Source organism: Trichosurus vulpecula, chromosome 5, assembly GCF_011100635.1.
Source record: "Trichosurus vulpecula isolate mTriVul1 chromosome 5, mTriVul1.pri, whole genome shotgun sequence".
In the NCBI taxonomy this organism is placed as follows: domain Eukaryota; kingdom Metazoa; phylum Chordata; class Mammalia; order Diprotodontia; family Phalangeridae; genus Trichosurus; species Trichosurus vulpecula.
This window is the reverse complement of record NC_050577.1, coordinates 199,320,968-199,338,419: the sequence shown is the minus strand read 5'-3', so window position 1 is coordinate 199,338,419 and position 17,452 is coordinate 199,320,968. Positions and strand designations below refer to the sequence as shown.

The following is a 17,452-nucleotide window of genomic DNA, read 5'->3' as shown; positions in this document are numbered from 1 at the left end:
TTCTACCCTAGTCACTCTGGGGGTTCCAGAGTCACCTTAAAGTTTCAACTGTTGTGTTTCGCCATCCAGTAGAACTGTAACTAGCAATTTTGGTACTCTGAGCTTAACCTCGAAGAAAATTGATAAGCTTAGCTGGGTGAGAGACCCTGAGAAATATAGTTTGTTGATATGGAAAGACAGTAACGTATCATGAATTTATTGCTGGAGAAGACACCACTGTGTTTGAGGGAAACAGAGGCCAAGCTGGGGAGAAATTCTCTTGGGGTGTAGTTGCTGGAGGGAGGAGTTATGTTATCTGGCAGCTTCTTATTTTAACTAGTTAGTCTTGCTAAGAAAGTGCTTAGCTGATTTGTTTCTATGCTGCTGAAGTAGTGTGAGCTCTGTTTGCACCCTCTAAATTTTGGTGCATTGGGCTAATGCCCTAGTCATCTCATCCTAGGTGGGAAAAAGTAGGAAAGTTGGGGGTAAAGGGGAATATTTGATACAGATTACCCTGGATCTCACTGGCATTGCTTTATCATAGTCTGGAATTCTTATGCCATCTTTCTAGGGCAGAGCCCATCTTAGCAAGGATCCAGGAAGACCGCACTGTGATTGTGTCTCCCATGTTTGGCAAAATTCATTTTGACACCTTGGAAGTGGAGCATTATCCCTTAGCCTCTATTGGATTTGACTGGGCCCTCTGGTGCCTCTATGATCCTGTACCAAAAAGCTGGTTTAAATTGAAGGATGATACTGCACCAGTGAAGTAAGTCTGGAGAACTTGCAACTATCACTTATAGTCCCAGAGACGTTGATTTATTGAAACTTGGAAACAAATAAGACTATTTCTAAGTCATAAGAATCGGATGGGACTTTCTTCTGCATCAGATAAAAGTTGCTGAGTTTACACAATATGGGACACAGTACAAATTTTGGCAATTTGTATAAAAAGCAAAAATATCACAGGATACAAAGAGCCATCAGAGGCCAATTAGAGTTCATCTCCCCGTCTCTGGGGAAAACTCACCCTAAATTGATATATTCATCTTTAAAGGTCTTGGTGAAGACCTTAAACTGAGAGGACATCTTTAAGACAAATGGTCCTTCGCTCTTGCCCTCATCCATTCCTGTTCCCCTGCTATTTTGCTTTTTATCAATTAACAAGCATTTGTATCCTGTCCCTTGTATAATGCTCTCCCCCAATGGAAAAAAAAGCAAAACAAACCCCTGAAACAAATAAGCAGGGACAAAAGTTCCTATATTAGCCATATCAAAAACAAAAACAAATTAAAAACATGTTCCATTCTGCATTCTGAGTCCATTATGCCTCCATAATGACTTTTGAAGCATAGATAAAAAAATGCCAGCACAGCATTTTTGGATCTATCTTTTTTTCTCATCCTCTTCCTCTTTCTTCTCCTTTTCCTCCTCTTTCTCCTTCTCCTTTTTTTCCTCCTCCTTTTCCTTCTCTTCCTCCTTCTTTTCCTTCTCTTCCTCCTTCTTTTCCTTCTCTTCCTCCTTCTTTTACTCCTCCTCCTCCTTTTCTTTCTCTTTTTTCTCCTTCTCTTCTCCCCCCTGTACATCCAGACCCCATCTCTACTCCCTGCATCCCCATATCCATGCTCCAGCATTTCCCACTTTCTGCTGTGTGTTTCTACAGGAGTCCTTCCATCATGGGCATCTTTGCTGCAGACAGACAGTTCTTGAAAGAGATTGGGTCCCTTGATAAAGGAATGCAAGTCTATGGAGGAGAAAATGTGGAACTAGGTCTGAGGGTAAATTTCTGATCTTTTCCTGTCCAAGTCATGAGCAGAAACAGGTGGGACAGTTTTGGAATAATTGTGCACTGTTGGATCTCTTTTGCTTAAGGCTAAGAAAGGTAAATGCTCAAAATGGCTGAGAAGAGCTTTGGGAAGGAGTAGGAGACAGAACTCCTTGGGTGGGGTTTTCATAGAATATAAGCACTGGGTGTGAGGGAATGACTGAAGTGAAACTCAACAAGTGGTTGCCATTTTGTTCCTCTACCTCTCTCCCACCAAGAAAAGTATAGACTCCATAAGACACACTGAGAATTTTCCAAAAAAGACCTGAGATTTGCCACCAATTAAACCTGGAAGACCCCAAGTAATGACACTTGATGATGCTGAAGCCTATTTAGAGAGAAAAAAAAGTTGAAGTAAAGAGGACCCAGGAAGACAAAAAAAGATTGGTTACATTTTAATTATATATAAAGATTGATCTGTGTCTTATTATTCTAGTTGTAAACACATTTTATTGATGTCTAACATAGTATGGAAAATTCCCAAGGTTGGGAGTCAAGGGATCAGATTTTTAGTACTCGACTCCTACACTAACTAGCTATACCACAATGACATTTCCCCACCAAAGGGTGGTTTCTCTTCTTCTACCTTGTGCATGGCCATCTAGCATACAGTCATTTCAAGAGCACACAGTGAAGTGATTTTTATGAAGCACAAACTTGGGGTGCATACAGTTTGGATAAAACGCGGTATTTCAATTGCTCAGGTGTTCCCCAGTTTTAAGTCATTGAGAATTACTCTAGTATGTTTCTTTTGTTAATTCCATTTATAAGTTCATAGGTATCTTTTCTAAATTATAACCCTTGGGATTTTGGTTCTTGCTAATCCACACTGGTTCCGCATTCCAATTTACATCTAAACTGTTGCTTTTAATATGCCACAGAAAAAAGAGCACTGGACAGGAAAAACACTGGCTTTGTTATGATTTTGGTTTGTGAAATGTCAAGACAACCCTTTATATATAAAATAAAGGGCTTGAACTAGGTGATTTCTAAGGTTCCTTTCAGGTCAAATATTCTGTCCTATATTTTCAATGAAACTATCTTTAGCCTCCCTGTAGTCTCTTGAAGAACAAGGTCTTGTCATATTTGGAGCCCACATTAGCCCATTTGGTGTCAGATGGAAAATAGTCTTTTGGCAGTCTTTTGTCCTCCCCAGATTAGAGTCCACACACTTAACATTTTAATTTACAAATATGCCACAGTCCTTTGTTGGATATGCCTCTCAATTCATAATAAAAGTATTGGGAAAGAAGTATTTCTGCCACAGTGGACAATTCTTTTTTCTGAGATGGGGTTATCTAAATATTTTATTTCCTCTTCTGTTAATCTGGGCAATTTATATTTTTGTAAATATTCACCCATTTCACTAAGATTGTCAAATTTATGAGCATACAGTTGAGTAACTTACTCTTTCCTGATCTATGAAATGGGAGAGTCATACTTGATCTTCCTCCCTAACAAGGGCATATGAAAATAAAACAAGAAATTTCTTTTGAAGTGAACTGCAAATGTTATCATTATTACAATTGCACGAGGAAGACTAGTCTCAATTTTGTGAATTGGTGATTTTCTTTAGGCTAGGAAAGGGGGAAGAAATGATCACAGGATCCAAGACAAGTTATCAATATTACATATTTCAAGGAATCTTTAATAATTTTGACACATACATGGGAAACACTTGATTGAAGGAGATGCATTAAATTGGCATTTTGCTCTACCAAATCAGAAATTATTTGTAGTTAACAAGGAACACAGCAGGATCTTATGTCTTCTCTATCTTTCAATTAGTTTTGTGATTGTGAATATGGAATGTTGCCTAAGAAAGCCTACCTCTTTACTTCTAATATTCTTATTAAGGATACCCTCAAGGTGTGTACAGATTATTCAATTCTTATACAAATTTTAAGTATAAGGGAAGGTAGGCATATGAGTCAGTAGTTAACGACATTGTCTTAGTTGTCTTTTTTTCTTTTTAGCAAAACAAAACCATGTTTTTGCTTGCCATTTATAAAGACAATGTAAAAAAATCAGGAGAGTATAGATGAAATTCAGAAGATGCTAAATACACTAAATTGTATTTCATAAAGTAGAGAGCATCTGTCTTTCTGAATAGTTTTATTCACTTTTTAGTAGCCTTCAGAGTATAATAAACCAGATGATCAATATCTGCCATTTTATGTCCCACATAGATACAAAGCTAAAATTAATTTCGTGGATTTGATATAGACTTCACCACTTTTAACATTAAAAAGTAAAATAATTAGAAAATAAAAACTGATAAGATGTGTTTTTAAAAAGTACAAAATATGTTAATTTATGACTGCAAACTGGATTCCAGTTGCTGATAATGACTGAGAGGGTGTATTCTTAAAAATGGTCACAAAGCCCATTGGTAATTCTTTTAAGTTTTACATGTCTAGATGCAAGAAATGATTTTCTCAAAACTTAGCACTATTATTATGAAGCAAAAAGTTATTTACAGTACAGACCTTTATTTGTTAGCTGAGCTTAAATAAATACTTTAAGGGAAAAAATCTTTATTACTTATTAAAAAGACATCTACATCAATCAAGACTGCTCTGTTTTTGAAGGGTTACCTCAAAACAAGACCGCTAGAATTCAATAATAATTTCCAAAAAATTAATATATCTCAAAAGTAATTTTCAAAAAAATAATTTAATAACAGTTGCTTATTTTTGGCAGTAAAAGGTCATAGATTTTTTTCCACATCATCTGTATCTTATCTTCTTTAGATGTCCCGCAAACCAATCTTTCAACATCCTCAGAATTACATTGGTTCCAGGATTGAACTCTGCTGTGTACACTTGATCTAGTTCAATTACTTTTTTCCTATTCTTATTCTTTTCATTGTTATTTTCCTATTGTCTTATAAGCATATCTAGCGATCTGACATTAGAATCTAAAGGCATTGGCTTTTGTTGATGTTCCGTCATTTGTCAGTCATGTCCAGTTCTTTGTGACCCCATTTGAGGTTTTGTTGGCAGAGATATTGGAGTGGTTTGCCACACTTAGCTTAATGGTAAAAAGTTTGGTACAAAAATCATTATATATCTTTCTTTTGCCTATTTGTTGCCTCTTACTAGTCTTATTCTTAAATACCCCTCGAATAATGTGGCTGAGTTTGGTCTCTTGCCAAGCTTTCTTTATACTGATTTTTCTTCCATGGCTTCTTCCATTAAATAAGGACATACATACAATGTATTACAATAGTAATAAAATAAAGATGGTTTTTGGAGAAAGACGCTAAGGAGCTAAGGTGATCAGAAAAGGCTTCAAATACAATGTAGTCTTTGAGCTGAATTTTGAATTTTGCTAGAAATTCAAAAAAGCAGATCTGAACAGGCAGTTTTAGGTTTGGGGTCCAGTCTATGTAAAAGTATGCACTCAATGCAGCTGCTGAAGCTGAGCTGCAACAAAGTATGGAGCGATTCTTTGCTGCTTGTGCTAATTTTGGCCTTACAATTAACACCAAAAAAACCACAGGTGCTCCATCAGCCACCAACACACCATCCATATATCTCGGAGCCACTGGTTACAGCAAATGGAAAAGTTTTGAATGTTGTGATAAGTTCACTTACCTTGGTAGTGTACTTTCCAAGGATGTACACATTGATAATGAGGTTGATGCACGTATTGCCAGGGCTAGCTCAGCGCTTGTGAGGCTCTGAAGGAAAGTGTGAGAGAGAAGAGATATTACACTAACTACCAAACTGAAGGTCTACAGAGCCATTGTGCTCACCTCATTGTTGTATGCCTGTGAAACCTGGACAGTATACCAGTGCCATGCCAGGAAACTGAATTGCTTCCATTCGAATTATCTTAGGAAGACTCTGAAGATCACCAGGCAGGATAAGATACCAGACGCTGAAGTCCTTTCTTGAACTAAACAGCTAAGCATTCAATCTCTGCTTCAGAGAGCACAACTCTGATGGGCTGGCCATGTCGTTTGAATGCAAAATGTACCTTTGCCAAAAATACTATTTTATGGAGAACATGTGGTGATCAGAAGAAGCAAAATGAGGACACTCTCAAGGTCTCTCTTAAGAACTTTGGAATTGATTTGCAACATGGGAGATGCTGGCACAGGACTGCTCAGCATGGCAGCAAAGCAGAATTGAAATAGCTCAAAGGAAACACAGGATGCACAAGTTTGGAGTATCCATTCCAAATGTTCATATGGACTATCTGTGCCTGACCTGTAGTAGAACATCTTGAGCTTGTATTGGTCTGATCAGTCAGGCCACACAGTCAGGCACAGTGAAACTTGACTTTAGCATCGTGATGTCATTTTGGTTGTCTTTGAGAACAAAGGACAACAACCATGAAAATGAGAGATGGCGTAGTGCAAATGAGAAATCACAAGAAGGCCAATTTGGGTTGATTAGGGAGTGTATTAAGAGTAATAATGCAAAATAAGACTGGAAAGGCAGGTTGGAGTCAGGTTGTAAAGGACTTTAAATGTCAGAGAAATTTCTATTTTATCCTAAAGGTAATAGAAAATCACTGGAATTGACTGAGTAGGGAAGGGTAATTGGCAGTACTTTGCTTCAGGAATGCAATTTTGGCAGTGAGGTGGATGGGTTAAAGATGAGACAGACTTGAGGTAGAAAGAATACTTAGGAGGCTATTGAAATAATAGTCCAGGAAGAGTTGATGAGGACCTGCGTTAGAATGGTGGCCATGAAAGTAGAGAGACAGGGACACATGTGAGAGTTGTCATGGAAGTGGAATCTACACAATTTCCCAACCAATTGGGTATGTTGAGCAAGAGAGAGTGAGTAGTCAAGGATGGCTATGAAGTTGTGAACCTGGGTGACTACAAAGATTGAGATGCTCATGACAGAGAGAAGAAAGTTCAGAAAAGGGGTGGGTTTCTGGGAAAGAAAATAAATTCTGTTTGGACCATGTTGAATTTGAGATGTGTATGGAGCATTTGATTTGAAATGTCCAACGATGAAGGACTTGAGTTTTGGAGAAAGATTAGGGCTTTGGGCATATAAGTCTGTGAGTTATCTGCACAGTGATTAATCAACCCTGAGAGGTGAGAGAGTTATGAAGTGAGAGAGTATAGATAAAGAAGGGGGAATGGAACAGAGCCTTGGGGGACACCCAGAGTTAGGCAGCTTGCTATGGATAATAATAATTCTAATGATAATGACTATAATAATAATAGCTAACATAGAGCATTTTTAGGTTTACTAAGTATTTTATTCTATTTACTCCCATTTCATATATGGAAAAAGCTGAGGCCAAGAAAGGTTGGGGGAGATATATCCAGGGTCACACACCTAGTAAGTATCTAAGGTGATATTTAAGTTCAGATCTTCGTGACTCCTGCTCTAGCACTCTATCTACATTCCCTAGTTGTCTGAACAAGCAAAAGAAACAGAGGAGTAGTCAAATAGGTAGAACCAAGAAAGAATGGTGTCACGTACAAAGGGAAGTGAGTAGAACCAGCAGAACATTATACACATTAACAAATGACTTCACTATTCTCAGCAATACGATGATCCTAGACAATCCCAAAGGACTCATGTTGAAAAAATCCTACCTGCCTCCAGAGAAAGAACTGATGTCTGAATACAGACTGAAGCTTTATCTCTCTCTCTCTCTCTCTCTTCCTCTCCTTCTTTCTCTTCTTCTTTCTTTCTTTCCTTCCTTCTTTCTTTCTTTCTTTCTTTCTCTCTTTCCTTCTTCCCTCCTTTCTTTCTTTCCCATCTCAGGGAGAAGGAAGGGGAGAGGAAGGGTTAGAATTTGGAGCTCAAAACTTAAACAAATGTTGAAAATGTTTTTACAAGTAATTGGGGGAAAATAAAACATATTTTTTTGCTTTTTTTGGCAGGACAAATGGGGTTAAGCGACTTGCCCAAGGTCACACAGCTAGCACATGTGTCAAGTGTCTGAGGCTGGATTTGAACTCAGGTCCTCCTGACTCCAGGGCTGGTACTCTACTCACTGTGCCACCTAGCTGCCCCAAATAAAACATTTTTAAAATGGTATCATGAAAACACAGTAGGAAGAGAGACTATAGAGAAGTAGATGGTTGTCAATAGTATCAGATGTTGCAGAGGTCAAGGATGAAGATGGAAGACCATGGGCAAAGGGAGGGAGGGAGAGAGAGAAAGAGAGAGAGAGAGACAGAGAGAGAGACAGAGAGACAAACAGACAGAGAGAGAGAGACAGAGACAGACAGACAGACAGAGAGAGAGAGAGAGAGAGAGAGAGAGAGAGAGAGCACTAGATATTAGAAATTTGCATCAGTTCTGTGGTTCACTTCTTTCAACGAATCCTTATATAACATGGTTTTGAGTTCCCACACTATCCTGGTTTGCCCTCCTCTGGATACATGTCAAGTTTTCAGTTTCCTTCCTAAAATATTTCACCCCAAGCTGGCCTTAAGGCCCAGTGGAGCTTTCACATCTTTCAATCTGGACTCTACTATTATAGTGATACAAAATTATATTAACTTTTGGGTTGCCACATTACACTAGGTATATACTAGGCAGGTAGGTGGTGCGGTGGATAGAGCAGCAGGCCTGGAATTAAGAAGACTTGAGTTCAAGTCCAGCCTCAGACACTTACTAGCTGTGTGACTCTGGGCAAATCACTTAACTTCTGTTTGCCTCAGCTGCCCCATCGGTAAAATGGGGATAATAATAGCACATACCTCCCCGGGTTGTTGTGAGGCTCAAATTAGATTATAATTGTAAAGTGCTTAGCACAGCGCCTGGCACATAGTAAACGCCATATAAATGTTAGCTATTATTCCACTATTGATTCACATTCATTTCAAAGTTCACTAGGTAACTCTGGATCTTTTTCCCCACATAAACTGCTTTCTAGCCATGTTTCATTTATTCATTTATTATCCCACGTAGGGGATTTTATTTTGATTCCTCATACAGGTGAAAAAAAACTTTCTACTTCCACCTTTGACTTTTTTTATGATGAAATCATCTTAGTGGGAACCATCTGAGATAGAAAATCTAAGAAATCATCATTTTTTCACATTCTAATTAAAACACTGGGGCTGATATATTCTATAGATGTTTTCCATTCACAACCTCTGCCTGGATGGGTAAAAATCTCTTTCCCTACATTCTTTTTTCCCATCTACTTCCTCAGAGAGCGTAGAGCAACCTGCATCTGAATGGGAATCTTTATTATAATATCCCTGCTAAGACAATCCCAGCCTTTTCTTGGAGACTTTTATTGAAGGAGAACTCATTATGTCCAAAGCAACCCATCCCAATGTTTGATAGCTCTAATGGCAAGGATGGTTTCCTTCCATCTTTTTTTTGTTTTAATTTCTCTTCAGTTACTCTGCAGCAGAGTAAGTCCTTTTCATGCTCTAACAGCCCTTTGAATACTTCAACATGGCATTTATGTTCCCTCGATGTCCGCCTAAACATTCCTAGTTTTTTCAAACATTCTTTGTATGGCATGGTCTTAAAGCTCCTTATTTTTCGTAACGGCCATCCCTCTAGACATACTATGGTTTGTAAATTTCCTTCCTAAAATTTGGCATGCAGAACTATAGAAAATCATCCAGATCTGGGCTTGCTGGGAGATTTTTAACTCTTGTTCTGTACACTCTATGTCTCTTAATATAAGGGGATGTCTTTTGGCTGTCATTATATTTATTGATATATTGAGCTGGCCCCCATCTTATGCTTGTGAAGTTGATTTTTTTAATCAAAGTGAAGGAATTTATATTTATATTTTAAAAATGTAATCTTATTAAATTTAGCTTGTTGCTCAAGTCCAATGAAATATTTTTGATCTTGACTTTGTCAGCCAATGTATTCCCTATGATGATAAGCTTTTAATCATCTGCAAATTTGAAAAGCATGCCATTAGCATGCGCAAAGCAGTTGGTAAACCTTAAAGTGTTATGTGTTGTTCATTAATTATTATCACTCACAAAAGTAATTGATCAACATGATGTGGCAAAGGACAGATTCCTGCAAGAGTCCCCTCAGCCTCTCAGCTGAGATCCCTGCCTCATATTTTATAGAAAAAAATTGAGGTCATTTTCAGAGTTCCTTCTTGTTCCCTCCTCTCAGAGGCATAACTGCCTCTAACTGCCTAATGGTTAAAGCACTAAGATTGGAACCAGGAAGACCTGAGTTCAAATCCAGCCTCAGCCACTAACTAGTTGTGTGACCTGGGGCATGTCACTTGACCTCTGACTGCCTCAGTTTCCTTGTCTATAAAACAAGGAAAATGATAGCATCTATCTCCCAGGGTTGTAGTGAGTATCAAAGGAGATAATATCTGTAAAATGTTTAGCATTGTGCCTGACACATAGTAGGCTTCTTAATACACATTTATTTCCTTCCTTCCTCCCCCTCTTACATCACTCAGGTCCTCTTCTATTCTTTACCCCTTCTCATATAAGAAATGGCCCTTCTCCTTGCCAAGCCTAACCCCTCTGCATGGACAAGTGATACCATTGCATCCCATCTTCTCCAGCAGATTGCCCCCTCTGTCATTCCTACTTTCTCATTAATCTTTGATCTCTTCCTATCTATGTGCTGCTTTCCTACTGCCTACAAACTCCACCATCCTCAAAAAAAATCCTCAGTTGATACCTCTATTCCTGCTATCTAACCTTTTTGTATGTAAACTCCTTGAGAAAACCATCTATAATTGGTGCCTCTACTTCATTGCCTCTCACTCTCTTCTTATTTCTCTGCAGTCTGCTTTCTGACCTCATCATTCAACTGAAACTGGTCTCTTCAAAGCTATGAACCTGGCACATAATAGGTGCTTGTTGACTGACTCCATGATAGCCATTCTTCCAAGTTGATGTTGACTCATTAATGACTGCTTTTGGGGACTAGTCATTCAACTAGTTCTCAAAATCCACCTTACTGTACTGCCACCTAGCTCCTACCTCTCTACCTTGTTCCTAAGGATGGCAGGCAAGAGACTTTCTCAAAAGCTGTGTTGAAATTTTAAGCCATGTCTCCATAATTCCTTTAATCTACCCTTAATCCACTAGGTTAATTGAGGTTAGGCAGTTCAGTAGACTTTAGTGATGGACATCAGAGCAAGATGGAGGAATTCATGTGTTTTTTAAAAATGGTGCTGAAGTGGGGCCTAACGATGACTCATTAGGAGACAAACTTTTATAGCCTGATAGCTATATGTGTGTGTGTGTGTACATATATATATATATATATATATATGTGGCTAAATATATGTATATAAATAGATATAGATATCTAAATTTATTTCTATATCTATGTTTATCTATCTATCTATGGATTTTTCTTTAATGCAGGTGTGGCAGTGTGGAGGAAAGATTGAGATCCTTCCCTGTTCCCGGATTGTTCACCTGGAGAGAGCCTTCAAACCCTATGCTTGGAATCTGGGGCAATTCGTAAGACGTAATGCTCTTCGTGTGGCTGAAGTCTGGTTGGATAATTACAAATCCATGGTTTACTATTACTGGAATCTGCCTGTGAAGGTTTGTCACAAACTGCAAGGTAGAAAAGGAAAAAAGAAGGGTGGGGAGTAGAAGGAAAAAGAAAAAAATGTAACAACTCAGTTCTGGGTCAAACTCACTTCCCCATAGATCCCCAAATCTCCAGGCTTGACCAACAATACCATGGGGGAAGTCAGGGATTCTTTGCTCTGAGCAAATGAAGGTATGGCAGGTGGAGAAACTCAAATGACAATGGGCATTGTTCGTCCTTAATATATCCTGTATCCCCAAAATCATATACCTTTAAAGGTACAACAAAAACAAAACAAAATTAGGCATTAAAGATAATAGCAATGAAAAGCTACATTCAGATTTGACGCAAGCCAGATAAAGGAAACACATTATACATTCAGACCCCATCCACAATATCAACCTGTTGTTAGCATGTGGACTTGAAACTAGTATCACCAGGAATGACTCCGGCGTATCCACAGATGTCATATTCAATGACAATAGAATTTTGGAGTAATCCTAGACTGGAGAAGATGGAAGGGTATGTAGACAGGGAGATAGAAATCAGACTAAGTAGCTGGGAAACTGTAGAGAGTTAGTGTGTACGTGTGTATGTGTGTGTGTGCACACGCATGTAAGCATGTAAATGTATGTGTAATGGTGGTGGTGATAGTGATAAAATGTTCAGAAAGAATTCAGCTTTGCTTCAGATTTAAAGTCATCAGATGGAATTCTTTTCCTTACTAGCCTAAGGTTTTGTAAATACGTAATAATTAGCACATGTTGTTAGCAATTTATAGCAATTAAGCTCTTCAGTAACACCAGGACACAATGGGAGAAGAAATCCTCGTTTTCTCCAGAAGCCTTTTATTTGGCATAGTGTTTTTGCTTTGTCCTGCTTTCTTTGTAGGGCCAAAGTAAGATGAAATGGCTAGATGATGAAACCAGATAAATTCACTTTCTCTGGAACTTTGCGCACCATGAACTCTAATCTTGTCCTTCATTGACCATTTATTTCCCATGACCTGTGGGAAAGCTGGCTTTATAATCAGCAAAAGGCTATGGTCTTTCATGAGAGGTGGAATAACAGCATAGAATAACGTCTGTTAAGGAGGCCTGACAAATGACCATGATGTTGGTTGTCTAGGCATTTGTTCAGGTTGGGGACCCAGAGCGCTGCTATTCGCTCCTCTCAGGAAAACCAAAGACTATGAAGGTTACCCACAGGACACTGTGTGCTTATCCACTTGTCATGGAGCAACTGTCCACTTGTCATGTGAGCCATCTTAGGTTGGAGACAAGGGAGTTACACATTTTGAGATTTGATGTTCTGAAAGAAAAGATGATTCCTTTGCAGAACCATGGCATAGACTATGGAGACGTGTCTTCCAGAAAGGAACTCAGGAAGAAACTAAATTGTCAAAGTTTTGACTGGTACCTCAAAAACGTTTACCCATCTCTGAGGCCGATTCGAAACATTTTCGGTTATGGAACAGTAAGTACCACATTTAAGGATGCTCTGAGACACATTAAAACAAGCTTGGTTCTCCCTCCAAGGGGCCTATATTAGTTCACTTTTTCTGAAATTCCTTATGATCAGGATTTCTATTTGTTATCCAATGCTACTCATCTGATTTCCATTTCTGAATTTCCCAGGTTTGAGACAGGTAAATGGTGAAATGGACTCAGACACAGGAAGAACTGAGTTTAAATTTTGTCTAAGTAGTGAGGCCCTGGGCAAGTCATTCACCTCTCTCAGGTTCTGTTTCTTCATCTGCAAAATAGGAATAATAATAGTGCCAACCTCCAAGGGTGGCATAGGTAATGAGGTGGCACAGGCAAAATGTTTTGCCAACCTTTAAAGTACTACGTAAACCATTATTTCCCCTTTAATTCTGCATGCTTCTTGATCCACAGTCATTGTTTTCTTTCCTTTGTAAGGTAGCTAAGTCCCTTCATTTTCCCTTGTGTTTCCCAACCCATTACCAGATTTCCAGAACCAGTGCTATTAGTCACAGCGAACTCAAGAAAGTGGCTTCAAGCACACACACTTTCCAAGAAGCTACACTAGGGTCCTTTAGGAGGCAAGTGGGTGTCTCCAGAAGATTACAGCTGTCTTGCCCTCTGGAATACTTGGCTCATTCCCAGTGCTTGGAAAATAACTGGCAGGCCCCAAATCTTTTCTTCCTTTTGGCTGAAGCATGGTGTCAGTACTGAATATAGAGTCTAAGGAACAACTTTGCTGTTTACAAACCTGTGTGATATTAAGGCAAGTCACCTAACTTCTCCAGGGCTCTGTACAATGAAGCTAGAGCACAAGATAATCTGTAAAGTCCCTTCCAGGGGCTAAATCTATCATACTTTAAGATGAGAATGCATATTAACAATTAGAAGCTGAATCATAATCAGGTATAGATGATGGACTTACTTTTCTCAGTCTCTCTTTACCAGGAGTACTGTGTATGTTTGCTCCTCCAGATGAAAAATGCTATGGATGACATGATTTGCATTGATCAGGGACCTGTCTCAGGAAAAACTCCAATCTTGCATCTTTGCCATGGGTATGAATCACAGGTATGGTCCCAAAGTAGACATTTCCACCCTGTCACTTCCCACCCCTCATATCCAAAATAAAGCTTGGCTTGGTCCCTTTTAACTTTTCTTAGGTTTTTGGATTCAAGACCTGATGGACAACTGGGGGGAAGCTGGGCAGAGGGAAGGAGGGAAATGTGTTAGAGTTTAAGCCAACACCATAACTTAGAACAAATCCCTTCCTTACTTTTGCTCTGGACCTGGTTATTGAAGGTTCTTTTTCTGATTCACAGCATAAAGAGTTGAGACACTTGGGGTGAGGGATAGGATTGTGTGGGAGGGAGATTAGAAATTCAGGGAGTAATATTGAGACAAGTTCAAGATGCCACATAGACCAGCTCCATAGCCGGATGTCTGCCAGTCATCCAGTTTCCTCCAAACTGAAATCTATAGAACATTTGTTAAGGTCCACCACCAATGAACTTGTGTTCATTTTATAGAAATTGTGTGGCATTGTGGCTAGACAGTAGAACTGAAAACATGTGATAGAAAGAAGCCTGGAAGACTTGGATTCAAGTCCTGTCTCAGATTCATGTTGGTTCTGTGACCCTGGGTGGGTTACTTAAACTTTCTGTGATTTAGGCAATTCTTTGAGGTTCTAATTGCATATTTGCGTTGGTGAAGGGAATTTCCTCATGCCAAGTCTTCCCTAGAACAATGAAGTCACACGCCCTATGCGATTTCCCCCCTTATAGTAGAGAGCGGATATGTTTTCATTAATACAATTGCTGTCTGTTCTCAAAGAGTACCAGAAAACATCACATGTTGGGGTCAAGATACAGTGTGTCTGCCTGTGGCTGATCAGAACAGTATGAGCTTAGAATGCTCTACCACAGGTCAGGCACAAATAGTCCCTATAACATTCACTGATGTAGGGAACTCCTAGAAGAAGAGATTCCTCTTACCGGAGCAAGCCAGTATCTTCTCTTTAACTTACAGATTGCCCAAAGCAATGAAAGGTTAAATGATTCTCCCATGGTCCCACAGCAAGTAAGAGTCAAAGGCAGGACTTGAACATGGTTCCTCCTGGCTCCAAGGTCAGCACAGAAATGCCTCTCTATATTAGTTACGACTTTCTATAGTCTATACATGTTCCACACCCCCTATCCACCCCCACAAATGTAAGTTCCTTGAAGGCAGTTACTGATTCATTTTTTTCTTTTAATATCTTCAGTGCCTAGCATGTGCTTGACACACAGTAGGTACTTAATAAATGTTTGTTGACTGATTGAATGATTGATAGAAGATCCCATGGTAGAGACAAAGGAGAGCTAGGCAAAGTGAGGAGGAAGAATTGGCATTAATGTTAGACCTTGCAGGAGTGAAGGACTTCATAAAATGGAAACAGGCAAACCTATTCCAAGGAGGCAGGAAAGAGTAAGCAAAGGTGTGGAGATGAAAATAGAAGAGTGAGAACATGAGACTTACTGTCTACAAAATAAACTGTGATCTTTCCATCAACCAAATCAGATAACTATTTCTCAGTTATCATCCTTCTTGTGCTCTCTGGAGCTTTTAATATGATATCCTCCTGGGTAGTCTCTCCTCTCTGGGGTTTTTTTGGATGGTGCTTTCTTGGTTCTTCTCCTACTGTTTCAATCCCCTTTGTTAGTTCATCAGCTATTACAGTAGACCACTTAACTGTAGGTGTCCCCCAAGATTCCATACTTGACCCCCCCTTCTCTTCTCTTTCTATACTCTCTTAGTGACCTCCTCAGCTGCCATGAATCTAATTACCATCTCTATGCAGATGACTCTTTATTCTATGTACTTAGCCCTGGTTTCTCTCCTGATCTCTGGTCCTGCATCAGCAGCTTCCTATTAGACATTTCAGAATTGCATGCCTTTAGTCATTTCAGACTCATTATGTCCAAAACAAAATCCATTGTCTATCTCCCCATAACCACATCTTTCTTCCTAAGTTCTCTGTTTTCTGTGGAGGTCTACTTCATCCTTCTAGGACCCAGGTTTACAATCTCAGAGTCATCTTTGGCTCCTTACTCTACTTTATTGAACATATCCAATTAATTAGGAATGAATAAATGAAAAAGTCAAGTGTTCTGAAAAGTGCTAGGGGTACAAATTAAAAAGCAAGATGGTCCCTGCTCTTAAGTACTTTACATTCAATGAAGGAGACAACACGTGTAGGACAGTGGTCACCAGGAAGTGTGAAGTCTTAAGGATGGTGTGTAGCCATAAGACATTTGATTGTTGCTGCTCCATTACAGAAATAACTGTAGTCTTTTTCCCGTTTTAAAAAATATTTAATTTTTTCCCCAATTAAACATTAAAACAATTTTTAATATTTGTTTTTTGTTGTTGTTGTTTTGAGTTCCAAATTCTGCCCCTCCCTCCCTTCCCTCTCCTCTCTCTGAGATAGTGAGCAATGTGACATAGGTTATAACATATGTAATCACGTAAAACAAGAAATAATGGTGGTCTTGAAGAAGTCTTTTCAATTCTACTTTTCTAACAACACCTCTTATCTATCCCTCTCTCTGTAATCAGTTGTCACTCTAAGTCAAGCCCTTATCACCTCTTACCTAAATTATTACCATCACCTCCTAATTTTTCTCCCTGCCTCAAGTCTCTCTCTTCTTTGATCCGTCTGCCGCACAGTTGCCAGTGATTTTCCTGAAGCACAAGTTTTACACACAATAAAAAATAAAATCTACTGGTTCCCTTGTTACCTCTAGGATAAAATATAAATATAAATTCCTCTATGTGTCACCTAAAGTCCAGGAGATTTTTCTTTTAATAGAAGAGTGATACGACCATAGCAATATATTACAAATGTCATTCAGGGAATGGTATGGAGGATGGAAGGGAAAGAGTATAAACTGATGGTAGGAGTAGTAGCTAAGAGTCTTATCTAGATAAGAAGCAAGGACCTGAACTAGGGAGATGCAGGGCTAATGGAAAAGAGGGGCATGTACTCTAATCAAGACAATACCCAAGACACCCAAGATGAAAAATGCTACCTACCTCCAGAGAGAGAACTGATGAACTCTGAGTGCAGATTGAAGCATACTTTTTCACTTTCTTTGGTTTTCTTGCTTTTTTTGCAATATGGCTAATATGGAAATATATTTTACACTACTTCACATGTAAAATTGATATCATATCGCTTGCCTTCTCAAGGGGTAGGGGAAAGGTGGGAGGGAAGGAGGGAATTTGGAACTCGAGATTTTTTTTTAAATGCATGTCAAAAATAAATAAGTTAATTAGAGAAGAAAGCAAAGAGGGGCAAGATTTGAGAGAGATATTCCAGAGGTAGAAATGACAGGCCTTGAGTATCTAGGGGTTAGAAGAGGATGATCTTGGGTGTCATAAGAAATGAAGAAGGTTATGGAGGACAGTTTTAAGTGGGGAGGATGAGTTTGGTTTTACTTAAGTGCCTTCCCTCTTTTAATTATTTCCTATTTATCCTCTAAATAGCTTGTTTGTTCATACTTGCTTCCCCCATTATATTGTAAGCTCCTTAAGAACAAGGGCTGTCTTTTGCCTCTTTTTCGTATCCCTAGTGCTTAGCACAGGGCTTGGTCCATTTTAGGCTCAGATGTTTATTGGAAGTGCTGGTATAATACCCA

General features: G+C 39.0%; 1 protein-coding gene across 1 annotated transcript in view; it reads left to right on the top strand.

The window, feature by feature from the left end:
• Positions 1-17,452, top strand: part of LOC118851158 (probable polypeptide N-acetylgalactosaminyltransferase 8) — a 35,649-nt gene that overhangs the window by 14,359 nt on the left and 3,838 nt on the right. Inside the window, exons 4-8 of the mRNA XM_036760680.1 lie at positions 551-748; positions 1,643-1,757; positions 11,115-11,300; positions 12,628-12,765; positions 13,749-13,844. Of these exons, the coding sequence (XP_036616575.1) occupies positions 551-748; positions 1,643-1,757; positions 11,115-11,300; positions 12,628-12,765; positions 13,749-13,844 (733 nt within the window). The remainder of the gene's footprint in view (positions 1-550; positions 749-1,642; positions 1,758-11,114; positions 11,301-12,627; positions 12,766-13,748; positions 13,845-17,452) is intronic.